Below are 16417 nucleotides of genomic sequence, written 5' to 3'. Positions count from 1 at the left end.
TTGGGGGAGGGGCAGTGCCCTGCTTGCGCTTCCGGTTTCCGTCTGCGTGGGAAGGGGCGGGGCCAGAGTAGGAGAGTTTGGCGGCAGCGGAGGAAGCGTCCTCGAGTCTGTGGGAAACTCGGTGAGCGGGGCTGCCGAGGTCCCCTCAGCCTTCGACGACGGGAAGTGGCGGGCATTGTGAAGAGGCCCCAGGGTCGAGGGCCAAACCAGGAGTACAGGGGCAGGGCTGGTCAGAGGGAAGCCTGGGCGGCGGTGGGTGGAGCTGGGCTCTGGGGGCGTGAGGGCCGGCTGCGGTGGCGGGGGGCGGTGGCCAAGCCCCTCCGGTGGAGCCTCCGGGGTGGGGTTTGGGGAGGGCGTGTCGGTCACGGCCAGGGCCCAGCTTGCGGCAGGCCGCCGGGGATTTCATGCAGGGTTTCCCAAGCCTGGTGGGAGCTGTGGCCGACCGGGACTGTTCGTGAGGGAATCTTCTGGCTTCTGCAGAGATAGCTTCTAGAAGTTTCTCTGGATGGAGCCCTGAGATTCTTAGTGGAGACTGGGTTTCCCCTTGGCCCTGACTCCCGCCCTGTAGGAGTCGCTCTTGTGGGCTTTTTTTAGGTACTCCGAGTCCTCCAGACCTATTGGAGGCAGGCGCGGTAGTTGGAAATCCTGTTAGCCCCCTCTCTAGCCCCTGAGGGAGCTGCTGGTTTTCTCTCGGCCCCTTTGGAATGTCTGAGAGGGAAGGGCCTCCTGGTTTCCCTAGGACGGGGCTCCGGGAGGTGCCCTGGCTTTTGGAGAACGTGTGTTGCTGAAATACTGCCGCCACGGGTCTGTCTGGGAGCCGGGAGCCTCTAGCTCCCCGTGGCTGGGAAGGGAGCGGCGTGGTGGATGTTGACAATTTCCTCTTGTCTATATAATTCTCATTAAAACCGCATTCCCATTTAAAGAGGCACAAGGAGTCTCTTGGGCTCCAAGGGGAAAGTTCAGAAAGGTGTCTCTGTACGTGATACCACGTGAACTGCAGGGCAGCGAAGTAACTCCGCCCCGGCAGGTGGAAGTTGGTTAGGCCTTTGTGCATTCATGCTCAGGTCTCCGTGCTGAGTGAGCCCCGTTTCCAGGTTAGCATGGCTGTCCAGCTTTTACGACTCCTGTTTTTTTTGTGCCTTGTAGGAAACAAGCTCACATCTTCCTGTTGGAAACCTTCTAGCAACAGGATGAGTCTGCAATGGACTGCGGTTGCCACCTTCCTCTATGCAGAGGTTTTTGTTGTGCTGCTTCTTTGCATTCCCTTCATTTCACCCAAAAGGTATGGCCTGTGGAGCAAGCAGGCAAGCAAGTAAGAAGGTGACTGTTGCCCAGACTTGTAACTTATGTGTGGACCCTGGAATTGGGGCCAGGCAGAAATAGGTAGACTGTGTCTGAGGTGGCAGGTGGCAGGGGCTGTGTTTACTATTGCCAACCTTCTACACAGTTCCTGTGCATCCTGCCTTCTGGCCTTATGAATGTACCAGAGGGGAGAAGGCCTAGCTCTGGTTAAGGTCCTGGGAATGATGCCCTTCTGCCTTCCTTTGGATCCTTGTGGTTTGGAGGATGACGATGTGGGATCCAGAAGACTTGCACCACAGTGTCATGTTGTTGCTGAATTGGTGACTTCTGTCCTACTAACTAGTCTCACTGGCATTATGTAGTAGCCTCATGAGCATTACTCAGCCTATTCAGGGTGAAGCCATATTCCCTTTCCGTGAATAGAAGACCTGTTAAAAATTAATTGGAAATTAATTGGAAATTAATTTTTAATTGCACATAGCATATGAATACATTCTGACTTAAATTAGAACATTACAAATAAGGCTGAGTCTCCACAGATATTTAAAAAAACTTTTTAATGAAAAATACCTGATGTGATACAATAGGAAATATATAGCTCTGCCCAGGTAGCTTAATTGGTTGGAGTGTCCTGATTCATCAAGGTTGTGGGTTTGATCCTTGGTCAGGGCACATGCATGCATAAATAAGTGGGACAACAAATTGATGTTTCTCTCTCTGCCCCCTTCCTCTTTCTCTCTAAATTCAATAAATAAAATTAAAAGAAAAGAAATTACTCAGCACCACCTAAGAAATATTCTTGCCAGAAGCCTAATCTGAATCTTCACACCTCATTCAGCTTGGAGGAAATACAGAGACAGAGGCCCCCTTGGAGCTGGAATCTGAGAAGCTTTGTAGGATAAATAACCTACTTTCTACATAAAGTAAATTGGGAAAGAAAACAAATGAGAGCAAGGGAAGGGCTCATAGAGTAAGAGATTTAAGATACTTCTCAACTAAATGCGGAACTGGAAACTTGTCTCTGGATTCAAACAAACCAGCTATTAAGAAATGTGACAATTGGACTTTGGGATTCTGAGTTTAATAATGAGAGATTCTTACTGATTTTCTTCTTTCCTGTGTGTGTGTGTGTTTTTCAAAAATTTCTTTAGCGTATTTACTGATTTTCATGAGGTTTGGTGATGGTGTTGTGCTTACATTAACCATTTTTAAAAGCTCTCTGAAAAGAGCTACATGCTAAATACTTGTGGAGGGAACTGAAGGGAGGTTGGGTCTGCTTCATAATAATCCAGGGTGGTGGGATTCTAGATGAACCAAGCTTGGTCATATGGAGAAACAACTTAAAGAAATAATGTGTATGTGGCAAGCAGTTTGAATACTACATAGAGGAATACAGTGAAAGGTGAGATTCCCATTTCTTTTCCCAGAGACTACCAGTGTTTAAAACTGGTTTTCTAGAACTTTCTATGTGTGGAAAAGTATCTTAAAAATAAATATTCTTCAGTGGATGCCATAAATTGGAAAAGTGCAAGCAGTTGAGGCTGTGTCTGTATGGGGTATTCGACCATTGGAGAAGACCGCAAAACTGAGTTTATATTCTCAGGACTCTGATCCCAAGTGTGTTCTTTTTCTACAGCCCCTTTCTTTTGTTTTCTTCACAGATGGCAGAAGGTTTTCAAGTCCCGCCTGATGGAGTTGGTAGTGGCCTATAGTAACACCTTCTTCGTGGTCCTCATTGTCATCCTTGTGTTGCTGTTCATTGGTGAGTGAGCTGTGGCTGAGAGTAGCTGCCTGACCTAGACCCTTTGCCATGGCCTTGGCAGCAAAGCCCTGTGCCATGTTCCACATGTACTGTATAGCTTTGGCTTCTCAGAGACAGACTACTTAAGTGTTCCTGTCTTACTCTTGGGGAAGAGACTCCCTTCACCCATGAAGAGGGGTACTGCTGGTAGGTCCTTCACTTTAACTAGCAGTTTTTGTGGACCCTGTGATGACCACCTCATGTGTCTGGGCAGCTCCTTGAGGATGTTCCAGAATCGAAACCAAGAGAAACTAACTGGCGCATGCTGACTTTGGTCTAAGTAGTGCTGTTCTCCAGTCACTCAGTAGCATCAGTCTCTCCAACCTGGAATAGGTCATGATTAGGGGAGTGAGTGACCCAGTAGACAAGAACCCTAACTGGGAAGGAAGCTGCTGTGTCCTGTAGTATAGGGGTGATGAAGAGGTCTGGCAGTATATCTAGGGAGCAGATCTCGGACCTTTCTGGATCTGGGTCAAACGTCAGGACTTTCCATGTTCTTCCAGCACTGAGGTTCTATAAACCCCACATTGAGGTGAACACCAGCAAGGGCTTGAAAGATAAACTGGTCCTAGGGCATACTCAGGGATGGGGCCTGGGGCTGGTGGTGCTAAGATAGAAAGCGAACGTTTTGCCGTGTACTGGTGGCATGATTATTCAGAAACCAGAGGAATTAGTGAAGCTCTCGTCTGGCTGTTAAATGTATGTTTTGCTCTGGTTAGTGATCAGTACGTCTCCCTGCTTGGACTCCCAAAGTGTTGGCTTGGGTCTGCCACAGATCGTGGTTCTCTCTCCAAGATGTGATGCTTGCTTAAGCTCAGAGCACTTCTCTGTTTTTAGTCTCCAGTGGAAATACAGTAGGGGCTGGAGGGCAGGGAGGTGGAGTTTAGGGGAACTTGCATGGCCCTACCCACTAGCTGCTGTTTTGGACATTTCTTCCTAATGTCTCAGGGCCTGACGGGATATGTTCAGGCAGGACTGCTTCTGAACAGGCCAGGTGCGTTCCTGGTCATGTAATGTGGGTGCCAGCTGCCTGCATACCTTGCTGTTGAAATGTTTGGCGAGTCTCCGAGAGAGAGCTCTTTCCAATCAGGGTTCTCTCCTATAGGGAATATATATATCATCCCCTGAGCATGAAAAGCCAGGCTCTCCATGTGCTTTTACTTTTTAAAAATATATTGATTATGCTATTACAATTACCTCATTTTTCTCCCCTTTATTTCCCTTCCCCCTGTAGCCTTCCTCCCACCATCATTCCCCACCTTAGTTCATGTCCATGGGTCATACATACAAGTTCTTTGGCCTCTTCATTTTCTATATTATTCATAATCTCCCCCTTTCTCTTTTGTGCCTACCATTTGTGTTTCTTATTCCCTGTAATTTTTCCCCATTCTCCCTCTCCCCACTGATAACCTTCCGTCTGATCTCTATTTTGGTGATTCTTTTCCTGTTCTAGTTGTTTGCTTTTGCTTTTTTTCCTGTTCAGTTGTTGATAGTTGTGAGTTTGTTGTCATTTTACTATTCATGTTTTTTTTAAGGTTTTAATTTATTTATTTTAGAGAGGGAGAAAGAGAGGAGAGAAACATCAGTGTGTGGTTGCCTCTCATGTGCCCCTTGTTGGTGACCTGGCCTGCAACCCAGGCATGTGCCCTGACTGGAAATCAAACCAACGACCCTTTGGTTTGCAGGCTGGAGCTCAGTCCACTGAGCCACACCAGCCAGGATAGTTCATAGTTTTGATCTTGTTTTTTTTTTTCTTAGATAAGTCCCTTTAACGTTTCATATAATAAGGGCTTGGTGATGATGAACTCCTTTAACTTGACCTTATCTGGGAAGCACTTTATCTGCCTTTTCCATTCTAAATGATGGCTTTGTTGGATAGAGTCATCCTGGATGTAGGTCCTTGCTTTTCATGACTTGGAATACTTCTTTCCAGCTCCTTCTTGCCTGTAAGGTTTCTTTTGAGAAATCAGCTGGTAGTATTATGGGCACTCCTTTATAGGTAACTCTCTCCTTTCCTTTTGCTGCTTTTGAGGTTCTCTCCTTATCTATCATCTTGGGTGATGTAATTATGATGTGCCTTGGTGCATGTGTCCTTGGGTCCAACTTCTTTGGGACACTCTGAGCTTCCCAGACTTCCTGGAAGTCTGTTTCCTTTGCAGGTTGGGGACGCTCTTTATTGTTCAAGTAAGTTTTCAATTTCTTGCTTTTCCTCTTCTTTTTCTGCCCCTCTCCCCTCCCCCCCAATTTGGATGTTGGAACATTTAAAGTGGTCCCAGAGGTTCCTAAGCCTTTCCTCATTTTTTTTTTTTTGAATTCTTCTTTCTTCATTCTGTTCTGGTTAAATGTTTAGTTATTCCTTCTGTTCCAAATTGTTGATTTTAGTCCCAGTTTCCTTCCCTTCACTGTTGGTTCCCTATATATTTTTCTTTATTTCACTTTTCATAGCCTTCACTACTTCCTCTATTTTGTGGCCACACTCAACCATTTCTGTGAGTATCCTTATTACCAGTGTTTTGAACTCTGCATCTGATAGGTTGGCTATTTCTTCATCACTTAGTTGTACTTTTTCTGGAATTTTGATTTGTTCTATTATTTGGGCTATATTTTTTTTTGTCTTGGTGTGCTTGTTATGTAGTAAGGGGTGGAGTCTTAGGTATTCTCCAGGGTGGGGCTATGGATGTCACTGTGTTGCGATGCTGTATGTGGGGAGGGGTCAGAGACAGAATAATGCCGCTTACTCAGCTCTTGCCCTGCTTTCAGTCACTTTCCCCACTTCCTACAAGCAAATTGGGCCCTTCTGGTGCTGATTCCTGAGTGGGTAGGTTTGTGTATGTTCTAGGGTCCTGTGGACCCCTCACGCTCTCTCTTGTTAGGCTGGGAGTTTCTCCCACCCCGCAACTGCCACAGGTTACTATAGCCAGAGGTTTTGAGGCTTTAGTTTCCTACACTGGGACCCTGGGTTGTGCAGTCTGTCTTGCTTCTGAGTTGTTCCTCCCAGCTTATCTGTACGTGAATGTGGGACTGATGGGTTCCATCAGCCACGGCCTTGTCACTTGTCCTCGCCACCCTGGATGCCCATCTCCGCCCCTCCTACCAGTCTGGATGAATGTTTCTTCTTTAACTCCCTCGTTGTCGGACTTCCATATAGTTCAGTTTTCTGGTGGTTCTGGTTGGTTTTTGTTTTTAAATTGGTTTTTATCCTTCTTTTGGTTGTGTGAGGAAGCAAAATGAATCTACCTATGCCTCCATGTTGGCTGGAAGTTCGCTTTAAAAAAAGATTTTATTTATTTACTTTTAGAGAGAGGGGAAGGGAAGGAGAAAGAGAGGGAGGGAAACATCAATGTGTGGTTGCCTCTTAACACCCCTAACTGGGGACCTGACCTGACCTGTAACCCAGGTATGTGCCCTGACTGGGAATTGATTCAGCGACCTTTCATTTTGTAGGCTGGTGCTGAATCCACTGAGCCACACCAGCCAGCGTTGTTTTTGGTTTTGAATGGGGATTGGAGTGAGAATTGGAGTGGATGGAGACCTGTTGAGGGTATTTCCTCAGGGCCTTACCTTCTGCAAACTAGGCTCTAGGAGTTCTCCATTTCCTAATTGAGCTGAGTGGGCCAGGGAAGCCCTTTGAAGGGAACCCATTAGTTAGCAAAGGCACCTTTCTATTTTGGAGTTGGGAAATTACTTGAAAGTTCTAGAGAGACATCTGGCTAGGATGACAAGCTGCTTCCTACCCTAATGTTAAGAATTGTAATTCAGAGAGCTCTACAGCAGCTTCTACAAATATATGTTAGCTACTAGCAAGGAGTAGTGAAAGGTAATAGGCATACCAGCTATAGCTGCAGTCCTGGCTGGCCTCAAGTCTTACTGAGAGGGCCCTTGGGCAGATCCAGCTGGGGAGTGGGCTTGATGAGAGTCTAGGGTTAACTGCTTTGGGCTAGAGGCCTGAGATAGGGAGGGAAGCACTCTCTTGCATGACTTGGGCTAGTATGGCCTAACATCCCCATCCTCCATCTGACTTTGCCATTGGCCAAGGTGGTCTGTAAGGTGGTGGGTTCCTAAATGCAGATGACAGTGTAGAGAAACATGTTTTTTTAATAACAAAAAGTGACATTTCAGAAAATTCAGAAATAAAGCGTAGAAAGTCGAAGTCCCCCATAATTTCATATCTCACAGATAACCATCATGAATGCTCATTTTTAAAAGGTTTTATTTACTTATTTTTAGAGAGAAGGGAAGGAAGGGAGAAAGAGAAGGAGAGAAACATTGATGTGCAATAGATACATCCATTGCTTGCTTTTCACACCCCCCCCCCTACTGGGGATCTGACCTGCCACCCAGGCATGTGCCCTGACTGGGAACCGAACCAGCTACCTCTTGGTTCACAGGCCGGCACTCAATTCCACTGAGCCACGGGTCATGGTTTTTTACAAATTTTATTTTATTGATTATGTTATTACAGTTGTCCTCATTTTTCCTTCTTTGTGCCCATCTACCCAGCATGCCCCACTCCCTCAAGCAATCCCCACACCATTGTTAAGTCCATGGGTCATGTGTATAAGTTCTTTGGCTACTCCACTTCCTATACTGTACTTATCTCCATGGCTGTTCTGTAACTATTTGTACTTCTTAATCCCCTTACCTCTTCACCCATTCTTCCACACCCCCCTCCCATCTGGCCACTATCAAAATGCTCTTCGTATCCATGATTCTGTCTCTGTTCTTGTTTGCTCAGTTTGTTTTTTAGATTCAATTATTGATAAGTATGTGTTTATTGCCATTTTATTGTTCATAGTTTTGATCTTTCTTTTCTTAAATAAGTTCCTTTAATATTTCATATAATAATGGTTTGGTGATAATGAACTCCTTTAGTTTTTTTCCTGTCTGTGAAGCTCTTTTTATCTGCCCTTCGATTCTAAATGATAGCTTTTGCTGGGTAGAGCAATCTCGGCTGTAGGTTCTTGCTTTTTATGACTTTGAATATTTCTTGACAGTCCCTTCTAGCCTGCAGTTTCTTTTGAGAAATCAATCAGCTGACAGTCTTATGGGAACTCCTCTGTAGGTTACTAACTTCTTTTGTCTTGCCGAATTTTAAGATTCTCTCTTTATTGTTAACCTTTGGCGTTTTAATTATGGTGTGTCTTGGAGTGGGCCTCTTTGCATCCATCTTGTTTGGGACTCTGTGCTTTCTGGACTTGCATGTCTAGTTCCTTCACTAAATTAGGGAAATTTTCTTTCATTATTTTTTCAAATAGATTTCCAATTTCTTTTTTTTTTTTTATTTTTTTGGATTTTATTTATTTATTTATCTCTAGAGGGGAAGGAGAGAGGGAGAGAAACATCAGTGTATGGTTGCCTTTTGTGCGTCCCCTGCTGGGAGTTGGCCTGCAGGGAACCCGCCTGCAACCCAGGCATGTGCCCTGACTGGGAATCGAACTGCGATCCTCTGGTTCGCAGGCCCGCGCTCAATCCACTGAGCTACACCAGCCAGGGATTTCCAATTTCTTACTCTTTATCTTCTCCTTCTGGTGCTCCTATGATGTGACTGGTGGACCTCTTGAAGTTGTCCCAGAGGCTGCTTATAGTATCCTCATTTGTTTTTTGGATTCTTTATTCTTGTATTGATTGGTTGTTTTTTCCTTCCATATGTTCCAAATCATTGATTTGATTCTCGATTTCATCTACTTTAGTGTTGTTTCCCTGAAAATTGTTCTTTATCAGTGTACCCCTTGTTTCTGACTGGATCTTTTGTATGTTGTTGAGGTCTTCACTAAGTTCCTTCAGCTTCCTTATGACCAGTGTTTTGAACTCTTGCATCTGATAGATTGCTTATGTCCATGTCTTTTAGCTCTTTTTCTGGAGTTTTGATCTGTTCTTTCATTTGGGCCAGGTTTCTTTGTCTCCTCATTTTGTCAGCCTCCCTGTGTTTGTTTCTATGTATTCAGTAGAGCTGCTTTGACTCCCTGTTTTGGTGGCATGGCCTGATGTGGTAGGTGTCCTGTAGCGCACAGCCTCTTCTATCACCCAAGCTGGGGGTACTCAAGGTGCAGCCATCATGTGGGGTGAGTACACCCTCCTCTTGTAGTTGAGCCTTGAGTGCTGTTGGCAGATCAATGAGGGGGATTTACCCAGGTCAGTAAGCTACAAGGACTGGCTGTGACCACTGACCACCAAACTCTGCCCTTTGTGGAGGATCAGCTGTGCAGAAGCAGGGTGGTGGTGCTCTGACATGGCCTGTAGCTGTCCAGTGGATACGCTGGCCCTGAGATTTCCCAGGTGGTGCAGACGAAGGTCAGCCCCAACCTGTGTTTTGTTCTGGACCACCCTACCTGAGGTGTAAAGCAATTTGTGCTGGGCTTGGAGATTCCCAGATGAAGTGAAACTGTGAGTCTAGGCTGGCTGCTGCCAGAGCTGGGCCTGGGACTCACTGAGGCCAGCCGTTGCTTGTTTGAGAGGATTTAGGAAGTTGTGCAGTACGAGCCAAGACCAGCCATTCATATGGAAAAACAGCTTGGGTGGAGATATCCCTCCCAAATTTTTATCCACCACACATGGGTGTGGGACCAGCCCATTCTGCATCTGCACCCTCTCCTACCAGTCTGGATGGATGTGGTTTCTTTAATTCTGTAGTTGTCAGACTTCCATTCCACTCAATTTCTGGCAGTTCTAAGTGATGGTTGTTCTATATTTTAGTTGTAATTTTGATGTGGTTGTGCAAAGAGGTGAGCCATGTCTGCCTACACTGCCATCTTGACCGGAAGTCCCCCCATTATTAATACTTTATTGTACATTTCCATAGGCAGTTTCTATGCTAATGTCTTTATTAATATACTATACACTGTTTTGAATTGTGCATTTTCCACTTACTATATCTTATGACATCTTTTTATAGCAGTCTCCTTCTTTTTAAAGATTGTGTAATACAAAATGTCCCTTGGTATCTGTGGAATTGGTTCCAGGATCCCTGTGATTATCAGATTCTGTGGATGCTCAAGTTCCTTATGTAAAATGGTGTAGTATTTGCATATGACCTATGCACATCCTCCTGTATACTTTAAATCATCTGTAGATTATTTATAATACCTAATGCATATAATGCTATATAACTGTTATACTGTATTGTTTAGGGAATAATGACAAAAAAAACATGAGTACATTTTCAGTACAGAAACACCATCATAAGCCTAACTACACAATACACATCAGTAACAATGTAACTTTTTTTCCAAATATTTTTGATCTGCGTTGGTTGAATCCACAGATGTGGAACACACAGCTACAGAGGGCTGACGGTACAGGCGATCTCAGAGGTACTGTGGTTTCAGTTCCAGACCATAAAGCGAGTCACACACATTTCTTGTTTTCCTAGGGCATATAAAAGTTGTTTATACAATACTGCAGCCTGTGTGTATAAACATAAAAATAAATGTGTATGCCTTAATTGAAAATACTTTGTTAAAAAATGCTAACCATTTGAGCCTACAGTGAGTCATAATCTCTTTGCTGGTGAAGGGTCTTGCTTCATTGTTGATGAAAACTCCATATCTGTGAGGTGCAATAAAATAAAGTATGCTTATATTCTATCATATGGTTATATTCTAATTTAATTCCTTCTTTAGAGGCATCCTGATATTGTAAATTTATGTGAGTGCTTCTCTAGGATAAATTCATAGATGTGAAATTGATAAATCCAAGGATATGAATGTTTTACCGTAAATTCTGTGTCTTAGTTTGGGCTGCTATATCAAAAATACCTTTGTTGGCCCTGACTGGTGTAGCTCAGTGGATTGAGCGTGGGCCTGCGAACCAGACTATAGAGGTTCGATTCCCAGTCAGGGCACATGCCTGGGTTGCAGGCCAGTTCCCAGCAGGGGATGCATGAGAGGCAACCATACATTGACATTTCTCTCCCTCTCTCCTTCCCTTCCCCTCTAAAGATAAAGAAATAAAAATCTTAAGAAAATACCTTTATTGCTTGCTTAAAAAACACATTTATTTTGAACAGTTCTGGAGGCTGGAAATCCAGGATCAAGGTGCCAGCAGAACTCATGTCTCATGAGAGCTCTGTTCCTAGTTGAAAGACGACTGCCTTCTTACTGTGCCCTCACGTGGCAGAAGGGGGTGAGGGATTTCTTTGGGGACCCTTTCATAAGGGCACTAATCCAATTCATGAGGGCCTTGCGCTCATGATCTAATCACTGCCTCTTAATACCATGCCTTTGGGGGTAGGATTCCACAAAGGAAAGTGGGAAGACAGGAACCCACAGTCTCTTGTGAAAATAGGTGAGTTGTCCATTTCCTACACCTGCTGACAGTGTTAGAGACTGCTTGCTTTACGATACAGATTTAACACAAAGGCACCAGTGAGGGAAGGCACATTTTTATGATGGAAGATCAGCTAAAAAACCAAGCAGTCTCAAGACAGGAATTAAGAATCAAATAATACCCATACAGTGATACCTTGCCCCTCATATGGGGGTCTGTTAAGGGCCCTCTTTAGGTAGGTCTTCATGTACTGACTCAAAAAGATGTCTCAGGTTTGGGGAGAAAACAGTAGATATGGGGTGTTTCCATTTCCACTTTACAAACATAGATGTAAAAATATTTATAAACTAAAGTACTGTATGTCTAGCAGCTCTAAAGAGCAGAGGCTTTTCAGCATTCTGCAGTTATTTGCATGCCCCCTGTGAATCTAGAACTGTGCTGTGGCCTGGGATGTAGTAGAAAAGTTTTCTGTCCTTGAGGAGTTGGTAGTTTAATTTGGGGGAGACAGACAATAAACATGTAACTAGGATAATTTCAGATACAGGTGTGTATTATCAAAATGACATAGGTAATGTGACTGAAAGTGGCAGCTTTAGATAAGATGGCCATATATTGTGTACTCGACTGGTGATTGTGCCATGGGATTCTTTTTCTACATTTCTGGAATGTTTGAACTTTCGATGAGCATGAGCTCCTTTTTTAATTCGAATAAAATCTGTTATAAAGCTTAGAAACAAAAATCCTTGAATCTTTACCAGGCATCCTCTGGTCCTTGTCTCCTAGACAGCTCCTGTCTCCTTAGCAGACATTACTGTAAGCAGGACCACCCTGGCTTATCTGGGGTGGCTGCTGGCCTGCCTGACTTGAGATAAACAGAACTAGACATTGCGTGGAACCGTGGGAAAAGAGAGCTGTTCTGGGCTAGTCATGCCTCAGACTTGGCTAGCATCTTGAGACAGAGCAAGCTTGTGGCCCTTGTAGAATGGAGCCAGGGAGGGAGCTGAGAAAAGCTGGAGGAGAGAAGGGTCTGAGGATAGCACTCTGACAGGCATCCCCCGAGGTGCGTGTAGAAGGAGTGGTAAAGGGAGATGATTTGAGGGAATCAAGGCCTCCGAGACTCACTGTCTCAGCTGGACAGCCCAGACTTCGTCCAGAGGAAGTTAAACCCTGTGTCTCCTCTCTTCCACTGCAGATGCCGTACGTGAGATTAGGAAGTATGACGATGTGACAGAGAAGGTGAACCTCCAGAACAACCCGGGAGCCATGGAACATTTCCATATGAAGCTTTTCCGTGCCCAGAGGAATCTCTACATTGCCGGTTTTTCCCTGCTGCTGTCCTTGTGAGTGGGGAGGGGCAAGGGACCCCTGAGCTAGCCTGTGACTGATTCCTCAGTTTGTGGCCTTGAACCAGAGGCCTGCCACATGCTCTTTTAGGGCAAACACATCTCTCTGTACATAGCATGACATAAGTGAGGTGTTTCCCTCCTCTGGGAGAGGCCCTTTGAAGCCCAGTTTAAAGTTAAAGGGGACCAATTAAACAGGCTTTTTGTGTATGGGGTCTTGCCCTGGGAAGAGTGTGCAGAAACAACATGAAAAGGCTGAGACCGACTGTGTCCTAGGGCCTTTCCAGATGTTACCCTTGTGGGAACAGTGAGAGCATATTGTGTTCCACCATGGTCTGAGTTTTGCTGGTGTTTTTTTTTATTTTGATAAGATTGAATGCCTTGAGCAGGGCCATAGGGTTGGCTAGTTGGGTAAGACTAGACTGAGAGATAGAAAGCACCCCTTTGAGCTTGGGGCTGGTTTACTGCCTCCTGCTTACAGGGGTTCTGATTGGGGACCTGGCCACTTTCAAGAATGCTGACTGGCAGGGGTAGATGTAACACTCAGGCCAAGGGTTTCCAGAAGTATTGGGAAGCAGCTCGCTGTGCAGATACCCAGAAGCAGGGTGAGTGTGTGGATCCTTGGGCTGGGATCTCCCAGTGCCCATCTCCTGGACACCCTTTTTCATTAGGCATTAGAATAACTACCTGGGTTTCAGTTTTTCAGAAAAAAAAAAGTCAGTTGCTCAGGTAAGCCTGCCCTCTCTGGGTCAAAGTTGGAAAGTGGCAAGGGTGGCGCTGGAAAGGGCAGGCAGCTCTTTGTGGAGAGCCATCTGATCACAAGAGTTGGAATGTGCCAAGGCTGGAAGGAGTCGGACACTCTAGGATTTCAGGGTTTTAGGAAAACTCTGAAAAAGATGATGATCTTGTAGGCTGAGACTGAAAGGGAGGCAGGTTTGGAAGATCAAGTCTCAAAAACAGGACTCCGAGTCCATCTGCCTGGGAGTGGGGGAAACGGGACATGATGACATCCCAAGTCTCAGGGACCACAGAGGTACTCGGGGCTCCCCAGCCAGCTCAGATCTCATCTGAAGGACAGGAAGGACAGGCAGAAAAGCAAGGGCTGTCCTGGAAGAGCGCACAGAGAGAGCTTAGGAATAGTACCAGGAAGATGGAAGTCTGCCGTGAGCTCTGGAGCATGAAACATGGTATAGGACATGGGGAGAAGATAGCCCCTTTGATGTTTCTGTGTCAAGTAAGGAATGGTGGGCAGAAGGTCAGGGGTGAAGGAAGCATTTGGATAAGATGATTGAGCTCTCAGAAGAGCAAAGGTACACTAGAGTGCCCAGCTACTCAAAATGACTTAGATTACACTTGGACTCAATGGCATTGTGTCCAAAGGCCCTTGCAATTGTATGGCAGGAGAGATTCTGGAAGACTGCAGACAGGCAAGCATCCCAGTTTCCAAAGGAGGGAGAAGATAGATGAGACAGTAAATAGAATGGGAGGGTCCAATTATGATCTCAAGTCATGTTCTAGAAAGAGTAGCTTGTGCACTTTCAAAGAAAGGAGGCACCGCTGGTGACTACTGTGCGTTCCTAGAGAGCCAGCTCTCTCAAGTCTGCCCCTACCTTCTGTTGAGCTGGTATATGTGGATTTTCAGCAGAAGGATTGCCAAGATCCAATTCAGTTCTTATGGACCAGGTGCTACAGCGTGGGCCCCATGCTGGTATAGCAGTGTCACTGAGTTGGGGGGGGTCCTAACTCCCCTGAATGGCTGTCTCAGGGGCTTGTGCTCTACCCCTGACCTGCTTAGTGTTCTCTGCTGAGGACAGTTGTCGTGGTGAGTGGATGCAGGGAGATAATGGGAACTAGGAGGAAGTGAACAGCAAGCAGGTAGTTTATCTACCTCTCAGAATCCATGGCTGGGTCAATTCGAATGAGATTTGAGTTTTTAAAAGGGAAACATCTGTAAAAGTATGTGTAGGTTCATAAAGGGCTATGGAGGTAGGGCCAAAGAGGGTATTGAAAGACTCGTGGTCATGGCTCATGGCAGCTAAGAGTTAGTGGCTAAGCTACTGCGAAAGCTGATGAGCCCTTAGTGCCCTTTAGTGAGGGCCGGGGCCACCAGGAGGGAGTCAGCGGCACTACCTGTAGGGTTCCCTGTGGGGCCCCACTTGAGAGATGCTGCCAAAAGTGCAGAAAGTGAGTTCTGAGGCAGTCACTGTGGTGGCAGATAGAATGGTGCTTATTCCCCATATACTGTGGCTTTGAAATCTCGCTCTCCTGACTGTTTTGCTTTTGGGATCTCTTCCAAGGAAGGGATTACCTGGACCAGGGGGCAGTGCTTAGCCAGGTGTACCAGGCAAATGAATGTGCACTCAGCTCAGTGTTTTGACCAATGAGTGGATTCAGGTGCTATCCCCACAATCAGGATACACAATAGTTTGAAGTTTCCATTCTAACCTAAATGGGTGGCTTCAAAGAAAAGCAGTTCTACCCTGACTGGTGTGGCTCAGTGGGTTGAGCGTGGTCCTGAGAACCAAAGCGTCACCGGTTTGATTCCCAGGCAGGGCACGTGCCTGGGTTGTGGGCCAGGTCCCCAATGGGGGGTAAGTGTGAGGCAACCACACATTGACGTTTCTCTCCCTCTCCTTTTCTTCCTCCTTCCTTTCTCTCTCTAAAAATAAACAAATAAAATAAAAAATAAAAGTAGTTCCTACACTGCTCCCAAAGGGACGCGTAGAGGTTGGGAGAACAGAGTGATCTTTGGGCTCACTGTTCCTATTTGCTCTTGCGATACTGCTTTGTTCTCTGTTGTCTAGTAGCCATTCAAAAAAGGGCATATATACTGTCTGGGGGTTAGATCTTACAAGGTGGCAGTGGCCCTTGAGGAATTTCTCTCTTTGCACATTAGCCATAGAAATGTTCTGGTCAGAATTGATATCCATACAACCCATATGCTGCTTGCAGGAAACACTTTAAAAACAAAACTGTCATCTTTGTTATTCTGATTACAAAAGTTACACCTGGTCGTTGTTAAAAAAAAAAAAAAGCCCCCCCCCAACTTCAAATAATACAGAAATGTTCGGCAAGAAAGTGAGCGCCCTGTAGTCCCATCCCCAGAGATAGCAGCAGGTAGTAATTGAAATTTCATCATGTATACGTTTTCTTTTACAAGTGCTATAGATTTTTCCCCCTCAGCTTTGATTTGCCTTTTTTATTCAAACTACATATCTTGCTGATTCTTCCAAATGACTCATGCGAACCTCTCTTGTTCTTCATCGTTATGCCGTGTTCTGTCATGTGAAGGGAGTCTCATGTTTAACCAATTCCCTGCTCAACAGATGTGTGAGCTTGTTTGAAATTTTTACTCTTAAAAAAAAACCCTGCTCTCCCATATTGCTGGTCTCCTACTCTAAGTGTGGCCCATAGCCCAGAAGCTTTGGTAAGACCTGGGGGCTTGTTAGACATGCAGACCCTTAGGCCCATCCCTGGTCAGCTGACCCCATGCACATTAGTGCTTGGCTGGCACCACCCTGGCACATCTCCCCCTGTGCACTGCCCTAGAGGGCAACCCCTGTGTGGCGGGGTTCCGCTGCCTGGGGTGGGCGTCATCTAGGCTCGGACACAGTCATGTGCATTTGAAACCCTTGGTGTGCTGTCACTTTCCTCGTGTACCTGGTTCGTTCTCTCAGAAACCATGGTAGGCTCACCCTGCAGTTTT

General features: G+C 45.6%; 1 protein-coding gene across 2 annotated transcripts in view; it reads left to right on the top strand.

Annotated features, from left to right (window-relative positions):
- The first annotated feature begins 6 nt into the window (after positions 1–6).
- Positions 7–16417, top strand: part of BCAP31 (B cell receptor associated protein 31) — a 31744-nt gene continuing 15333 nt past the window's right edge. The window contains exons 1-4 of one of the 2 annotated variants that reach the window (XM_037056914.1): positions 7–121; positions 1147–1282; positions 2964–3064; positions 12561–12708. In XM_037056914.1, the coding sequence (XP_036912809.1) occupies positions 1191–1282; positions 2964–3064; positions 12561–12708 (341 nt within the window). In that variant the 5' untranslated portion in view covers positions 7–121; positions 1147–1190. The remainder of the gene's footprint in view (positions 122–1146; positions 1283–2963; positions 3065–12560; positions 12709–16417) is intronic. The other variant, XM_037056913.1, reaches the window with a different exon arrangement.

This window comes from Sturnira hondurensis, unplaced genomic scaffold, assembly GCF_014824575.4.
Source record: "Sturnira hondurensis isolate 20B ecotype Veracruz unplaced genomic scaffold, ASM1482457v3 Scaffold0009229, whole genome shotgun sequence".
Lineage (NCBI taxonomy): Eukaryota > Metazoa > Chordata > Mammalia > Chiroptera > Phyllostomidae > Sturnira > Sturnira hondurensis.
This window is presented reverse-complemented; position numbering and strand designations above follow the sequence as displayed.